The sequence below is a fragment of the Mesocricetus auratus genome, unplaced genomic scaffold, assembly GCF_017639785.1.
Source record: "Mesocricetus auratus isolate SY011 unplaced genomic scaffold, BCM_Maur_2.0 Super-Scaffold_100676, whole genome shotgun sequence".
Lineage (NCBI taxonomy): Eukaryota > Metazoa > Chordata > Mammalia > Rodentia > Cricetidae > Mesocricetus > Mesocricetus auratus.
Window position 1 is genome coordinate 102087149 of NW_024429266.1, and position 8531 is coordinate 102095679.

Here is an 8531-nt window from a genome sequence, read left to right on the forward strand (position 1 = left end):
TGAAAAGACAAAAACAAAACCCTTCTCCAACCCTAAGTTTTGGGAAGGTTTCCTTATGGCAAGTTATATCTGATCAAAAGAAAAACACTTGTTAGTTTACAAGTTAGTTTAGGATGAACAGTCAGGCTGTTTGATTAACTATCACCTCCTCTACTCAAGGTCTGTGTGTCTCTTGTTCAAATCTAATCTTTGTCAATTTTGATGGTATCCATAGCTTTTCTTCTCCTGTGGAAACAAAAGTAAAACCCCCTCCTGAACATAACACATACCCTGGTTTCCATTCTTAAGTCAACACATCTTTAAAGTATACAGGCTGATATAATTCCATAGGTTTGTCTATTATCCAATGTCTCTCTGCAGGTGTTGTTCCTTTCTCATTAGCATTCAGAAAATTCAAAGTTAATAATAATTATGTAATCTATTTTGAGAGGTCTTTATTATGCCTTTCTGTTTAATTAGCATATCCTTTAGAGCTCGATTTAGTCTTTCTATAACTGCCTGCCTGTGGGATTGTGTGGTGTACCTGTGATGTGCTTTATGTTGCAATAACAAAAAACTGTATCATTTTCTTAGAGACATATGTTGTAGCATTGTCACTCATAGTTTGTACAGGTATCCACTGAAGGTTACAACTTCTAACAAATGTGTGATTACAGAATCAGCCTTTTCAGAACTCAAGGCAGTTGCCCATTGAAACATTAAGAGGCATCAATAGTGTAGTGTACATATTTTAATTTTCCAAATGCTACAAAATGGAACACATCCATCTGCCAGATTTCATCCCTTCGAGTACCCTTTGGGTTACTTCCTGCAGGTAGTGGAATTTGGTTGTACAAACAACAAGTAAAACATTTCCTTATGAATTCTTCTGCTTGTTGCCAAGTGATGGAAAAGTCTTTTTTCAAACCTTTGCTATTGACATGATGTTTTTTATGAAATTTTGAGGCCTCCAGCATATTTTCTATAGATGGTTGATCAATTTCATCATTACCTTGTCCTAGAGGGCCCGGCAGACCTGTATTGAATCAGATGTGAGATACACATACACATATACATGTGTGTGTATGTATAATTATTCATATTCCTGATTATGTCTTGTAACTGAGTAAATAATAAAGTCAATTCTGTACCATCTGGTATAAATTCAGCAGTCTCAATATGCAAGATGACTCTTCTTGCACACTGTGAATCAGTAACTATGCTAAGATGTTCCATAGCATCCTTTAATACCATGAGAATAGCATATGATTCTGACTTTTGGACAGAATCATAAGGACTTAGATCCACTTTACTTAAATTTTCTGATTTGTAACCTGCCTTTCCTGATTTATTTGCATCAGTATAGAATATAGGGGCTCCAGTTATTGGTGTTTCCCTTGCAATGTGAGGAAGGATCCAGTTGTTTCCCTTTATAAATTGAATTCACTTGCTTTTGGGATATTTGTTGTTAATCTCTCCCAAAAGATTACTGCAAGCACTTTTGTGATGATATATTATTTATGATTTATTAAAGCTTCCCTGAGGATTCAGAAAGCAAAGTCAGCCTGAAACTATAGAGATCAGGCAGTGGTGGTTCAAGGCCATCCAGGGCTACACGAGAGTGAATCAGTCTAAAAGAGTAACAGAGCTTACGCCTTTAATCCCAGCACTAGGGAGGTATAAAAGATAGCAGCAGGGTCTTCAGTAATTAGTCTCTAGTTGCAATGAGGAGGGCATAGCAGTCTGAGTGAATCTGAGGAGCAGTGAAGTTGGGAGCAGTCTGAGGATTGCCCCTTTGGTCTGAGCTGAGGTAGAGGTAAGAGCTAGTGGTTGGCTGCTTTGCTTTTCTTCAGCTTGAAGCTTGAACCCCAATATCTGTCTCTGGGTCATTTATTTTCATGCTACACTCTTTGCCAAGGTTCACTTTCTGCCCAAAATTTCTCAATTTCATCATTAGTAAATGGTACTACAATTTCTACAGGGTCTAGTCCTGCTAACTGACAAAGTCTCAATTTTCCTTTTTGTTTTTTGTTTGTTTGTTTGTTTTTTGTTTTTCGAGACAGGGTTTCTCTGTGGTTTTGGAGGCTGTCCTGGAACTCGCTTGGTAGTCCAGGCTGGTCTCGAACTCACAGAGATCCGCCTGCCTCTGCCTCCCGAGTGCTGGGATTAAAGGCGTGAGCCACTAACGCCCGGCTTCAATTTTCCTTTTTGAATCAGCTCAAATATCTTTTCCACATAAATTTTTATTTTTTTTACTCTGTTTATGTGGTTAAAAAAAGATCCATCCTAAGATAACATCTTCCCTCTGCATTACTGTAGGAGAATGCTTAGAGAGTAAAGCAACCAAGATGCAATCTAGCTTTGGATCCAAACAATCCACATGTGCATACTGTAATTTCTTTTCCACCAAAGCCAATTCTCTCTCAGCTTCAGCTGATAATTTTCTTGAACTATTTAAGTCCGTGTCACCATCGAAGACATTGAACAAATTATTCAGGTCAATCTTTCTACTCCTACAGTGGGTCTCAGATACACTGTGTCCTAGCAATCTCTGAAAGTCACTAAGAGTCAGGAATCAAACTCTCCTAATTTGTACCTGTTGGGGTCCAATTTTCTGTAGACCTCTTTTATACCCTAAATAATTAATATACTCCCCTCTTTTGTATTTTTCAGGATGAATTTGTAATCCCCAACAGGGCAAAATTTTCTTTATTTCTTCAAACATCCTTTCTAAAGTATCTACATTTGAGTCAAATAATAAAATGTCATCCATATAACGGTAAACTATAGATTGAGGAAATTGCTTACATATTAATTCCAATGGCTGACTTACAAAATATTGGCACAGGGTGAGGTTATTTAGCATTCCCTATGGGAGAATTTTCCATTGATATCTCTTAACAGGCTGAGAATTATTATAAGTAGGCACCATGAAGGCTAAATTTTCTGTCTTTTTCTTGCAAAGGTATAGTGAAGAAACAATCTTTTAAATCAATAACTATAAGAGGCCATCCTTTAGGTAATAAAGAAGGCAAAGGAATTCAAGACTGTAGAGAACCCATTGATTGAATCACCTTATTAATGGCTCTGAGATCTATAACCATTCTCCATTTTCCAAAATTCTTTTTAATAACAAATACAGGAAAATTCCAAGTGCTGGTTGATTCCTCAATATGCTAAGCATTTAGCTGCTCCTGTACCAGGTGTTCTTTTTTTTGGTTTTTATGATGTACCAGGTGTTCTAAGACCCGCAGTTGTTAAAGACCATTGCTTAACCCATACAGGTTAACCATTTTAAAGGTAGGGCTGTTGGTGCCTTTGAAAGATCAGCAACTGTTGTGCCCTGCTCTTATACAACCTGAATGGTCATGACTGTTCTTTATAATACCTTCTAATATTTTTCTCAGAAACACACATTAATGTATGGTTTGTTTCTGAGGTTGGAGGAATGTTAATCTGAATATTCCATTGTAACTAATAGCATCTCCATAAGTTCATTGCTATGTTAGCCACATACGGCTTCAACTTTCCTCTATCCTTCTGGCCTTATACATTTGACCCATCTCATACTCTGTTTTACCTTAGATAAATTTCCAATCCCTAAAAGGTGAACATTTACCTCCTGAAAAGGCCAATTTGGATGCCAAGATTCTGGTGCAATTATTGCCATATCCGTACCTGTGTCTAAAAGACCTTTAATGACATCATTTATTTGTATTTTTAATTTTAGTCTTTATTCATATATATAGATGTTTGCCAAAATATTTGCTTTACAATTTCTCTTGAATTTTTTTGTTCTCTCTCCTATAGCTCTTCTATAATCCAGAGGGGTATGGCTTCTTAAAATAGGTATTAGGTTCTTTAATTGCTTTTGGAAAGGAGTTCTCTCCATGGTTACAGGAAATGACTGAACTGAATTTGGCATGGGGACCTGCAAGAGGCCCCTCAAGGCATTTCCTGACATCAAAGGGTTACCTTGATTGTCTCTTGTTGACTTACATTTATTTGTCCAATTCCTGCTTATGCCACATCTTCTGCATAATCCAAAAGGGAGAGGTGTTCTGTTTGAATTATGCTTAGAAAAAATTTGTTCCAAGGAATGCCCTGCCTATGATCCCTTTTTAAGTGACTTTGTTTGCCACAACTGAAACACTTGACATTTTAATTTTTCTTCACACCCCTTGAAATCACTTCTCCTATCCATACATCATCAGGGTTATGAGACATCTCAGATCCATTCCTCCAAGGGTGCTGATCTTGCCTTTAATGGCCTAATTACCCTTTTACATTGTGAATTACAATTTTCAAAAGCCAGAGATTCACCTATTATTTGTCTAACTTCTGAATCTGATACCATTCTATTTACTGCCAAAATCAGTCTTTGAAAGAAATCCATGAAGGCTTCCTTTGGGCCTTGTACAACTTTAGTAAGTGACTCAATTTTCTTTCCTACTTCTCCAATTCTGTCCCAAACATTCAAAGCTGCTGTGTTCCATAAATACAGGGTGTGGTCATCATAAAGAGATTGCCTTTGTACATCAGCATAGTCTCCCAAGAATTTGGTCTTGGGAGAATTGCATCCCTCTAGCCCTGCTTCATTCTTCAATGGTCTTAGCCTCATCTTTCCACAAGGTCCTCCTTTGTAACTGAGGACCAGGCTCCAAAATTGCTTTGACTAAGTCTCTCCAGTCTCCAGGGATAATTCTATCACAAGTGGAACACAAATTTAACATCTGCTTCACAAAAGGTGCATGCCACATGAGACTATCATTTCCTTGAATCTGCTTAAATCTAGCATTTCCACAAGAGTCCATTTAACTCTTGCACAGCCTTGGGAATATCTATCATTTGGCAGTTGTTCCTGTAAGGTGTCTGGATTAATTAAAGATGTTGTTTGAAAACCTTAGGCTGTTCCTTTCTAACCTCACAATGCAACACTGAAATTGGTTCTCCATTAAATTCCTCTGTCTCAATCTGATTATATCTATGGTTCATTTTACTAAGTTTTTCTAAAAATTTTATCTTAGCACTCATGTTAACCAACTTTTTTAGTGACAGAAAATTATGAAACTGATAATGTTTATAATTTACATTACATAAATTCCATTTAAATTAGTTACCATCTCATGTAAGTGTTCCATTTTCAAACCATCCAGTGTATTATAATACAAGAGACCTAAATCCCTCCATTCTAATAGTATTTCCCATTTTTTTTTTCGTTTTCAAAACCAGAACATTTTATTTTTATGACTGACTGAAATCCTCAAGATGAACTGGATGCTGCAACAGCTGCCCTCTTGGGTTTAGGTGTCGTCCCTTCACGGAATCCATGTCTGAATCTTCGATAGACAATTTTTAGGTGCCTCATCCGTCCAGTCCCGGTAGTGTTTCGCCTCTTAGCCTTGGCACTCCAATTATACTTTCTCTTGCGCTTGGCAGGGTAACCACATTTGCCACAGGTGGACTTCTGAAGGTGGTAGGCCTTCGAGCCACAGCGGCGGCACAGCGTGTGCGTCTTGTTGCGACGCTTTCCAAAGGATGACGTTCCTTTCGTCATCTTGCTTCTGCCGCCAAGGCCAAAGAGACCGGAAGACGTATTTCCCATTTTTAATGTGTGAAAAACTCTCCCTCTCTTGTTAATAATCCCCCCTTTAAGAGTTACCAATTGTCTCAGCAAATCTGCCAAGGAAGATGTTGGAGCTTAAGGCTATGGAGCACATCTGATCACAGAATACGGTCAGTGAACAACCTGGCTGAGAACAGCTGCAGCTCCTAGTGTGAAGCCAAGAGCTGAGAGTGGAAGCCTGAGGAGAAAGGGTGTATGGCCAGAGAGAGAGGGGGGGGGATGTTTGTGTGGGAGAAGCACATGGGGCAGGAGCTGCCTGAAGGTAGAACCAGCTGTTCTAGGTCAAGTTAGGCAAGTAACTCCCTTAGAGCTTGTGGGACCCCCATGTGCAGCTCCACAGGCAAGCAGCTTTTTCATGAATCCATGCCTTAAAGTTGGGGGCCAAAGTGTAACAGGAGTTCTAGTAGGCTTTAATAATAAAAGCGCAGAGTCAGATATGGGGGAAAATACTGGAAGAACAAATAGACGAAGGAGCAAGCCACAGCCACACCTTACCTCACTAACTTCCCAGCTGAAAAGAGACTGAGCTTCTTCTCCTCCTGCCTTATCTCTTCCTCTCTCTGCCAACCACATCACTTCCTGTCTGTCTGTACAGACCTCCAGACCTCTATGGTTAACTAGTCGCTAGCTCCTCCCTGTGATCTTCAGGCAAGATTCATTTGTTAGAGTATATGCAAGATATCACTGCAGTGGACCATGGCTTTGGGAAGATGGTGGAGCGTGGTAGTGGGAGGATGGTGGAGGATGGTGGATGATGGTGAAGGATGATGGAGAGTGGTGGGAGGGTGTGGAGGAGGATGGAGGAGGATGGAGAGTAGTGGGGGGTGTGGAGGAGGATGGAGAGTAGTGGGGGGTGTGGAGGAGGATGGAGGAGGATGGTGGAGGAGGATGGTGGAGGATGGTGAAGGATGATGGAGAGTAGTGGGGGTGTGGAGGAGGATGGAGAGTAGTGGGGGGTGTGGAGGGTGTGGAGGAGGATGGAGAGTAGTGGGGGTGTGGAGGAGGATGGAGAGTAGTGGAGGGTGTGGAGGAGAATGGAGGAGGATGGAGGAGGATGGTGAAGGATGATGGAGGAGGATGGCGGAGGATGGTGAAGGATGATGGAGGGTGGTGGGAGGGTGGTGGAGAGTGGGTGTGGAGGATTATGGAGTATGATGAAGAATGGTGGAGGACATTGGAATGTAGTGGTGAGAGGATGATGGAGTATCCAGAGAGTGTGGAGATAAAATGGTGAGATCGTGGTAGGATAAGGGTAAGATTACGGGATGGATTTTCAAGTGTGTGACAGGATCGGCAACTGAACACCTTCCATGTGGGGCTGTGTTAGTTTACTGTTGCTATGATAAAATACCCTAAGAAGGTGCTGGAGAGATGGCTCAGCAGTTAAGGACACAGGCTGCTCTTGCAGAGGACCCAGGTTAAGTTCCCAGCACCTACATGATGGCTCACAGATGCACAAATTCTAATCGGTATTAATAATAATTCTAAATTAGCACAAATTCTAATCAGTATTAATAATAAAAACTGAGAGTCAGCTATCAGGGTGTGAAAGCTGAAAGATTAGAGAAGCAAATCAGCCAGTCACTAGAGTTCTCACCTCTACCAATGCTCAGACCAAAGGGGGCATCCTGTCCTCACACTGCATCCTCACACTGCATCCTCACACTGCATCCTCACACTGCATCCTCACACTGCATCCTCACACTGCATCCTCACACTGCACTGCTTCTCACACTGCATCCTCACACTGCATCCTCACACTGCGTACTCACACTGCGTACTCACACTGCGTACTCACACTGTGTACTCACACTGCATCCTCACTCTGCATCCTCACACTGAATACTCACACTGCATCCTCACACTGAATATTCACACTGCATACTCACACTGCATCCTCACACTGCATCCTCACACTGCACTGCTTCTCACACTGCATACTCACACTGCATACTCACACTGCTTCAGACTAACTGATGCTGAGACTGCACTGCTCCTCAAACTGCCATCAGCTCCTGCCTCCTCCTGCCTTACATTCCTCTCTCCACCCAGCCATATCTCTTTCTGTCTCTACCTCCTTAGTGCTAGGATTAAAGTCATGTGACTCCAAGTGCTGAGATAACCTTTATGTGATCTCTGTTTCTCTTTTAGACTGCATCAATTTCATATAGCCCGGGGTGGCCTTGAACTAACAGAGATCCTCCTGCCTCTCTTCTCCTGAGTGCTGGCTAGCTCTCTCTTAATTTTTAACCCATTGACTACTAATGTGTGTACCTTCACATGACATTATCTTACCAGAGAATGCAAAGGCATCCTGCCTTCCTGGTAGCTACATGGGGTCTTTCCAACTCTGCCTATTACCTTTCTATAGCACTGTCTGGACTTCCTGCCTGGCTAAATCCTGCCTGTCCATTGGCCAAACAGCTTTATTCATCATCCAATAAGAGAAACATATGTTCACAACATACAGAGGGACCTCCCACATCAAATAGCCAATAGTTAGGCAGAGAAAGGATAGGTGGGGCTGGGAGGCAGACAGAATAAACAGGAGGAGAAATCTAGGCTCAAAAGAAAGAATGAAAGAAGAAGAGTAAGAGAAGGAGGAAAGAACGAGGGGCACGCCCAGGGCAAGACGCCAGGCAGATGCCAGACAGACAGACAGACACAGAGAAGCAGTGAAAATAAGACATGCAGAAGAAAGGTAGCAAGCCCCAAGACAAAATGTAGGTAAAGAGAAACAGGTTAGTTTAAGCTAAAGGAGCTAGCCAGAACCGTGCCTAAGCTAGGCCAAGCATTCAGAATTAATAATAAGTCTCTGTACCATGATTTGGGAGCTGGTTGATACCTCAAAAGAAAAAAAGACCGGCACAGGCATCCCTAGCCATTTGAGTTTTAGTTAGTTCTAGATGTCAAGAGGACAACGAAG

The 8531-nt window shown here is 41.4% G+C and overlaps 1 protein-coding gene across 1 annotated transcript; it reads right to left on the reverse strand.

Annotated features, from left to right (window-relative positions):
• Positions 1-5198: 5198 nt before the first annotated feature.
• On the reverse strand, positions 5199-5569 carry LOC121136697 (60S ribosomal protein L37). The gene has a single exon (XM_040737514.1). The coding sequence runs from the start codon at positions 5534-5536 to the stop codon at positions 5243-5245; it is 294 nt and encodes a 97-aa protein (XP_040593448.1). The 5' UTR covers positions 5537-5569; the 3' UTR covers positions 5199-5242.
• Positions 5570-8531: the final 2962 nt, after the last annotated feature.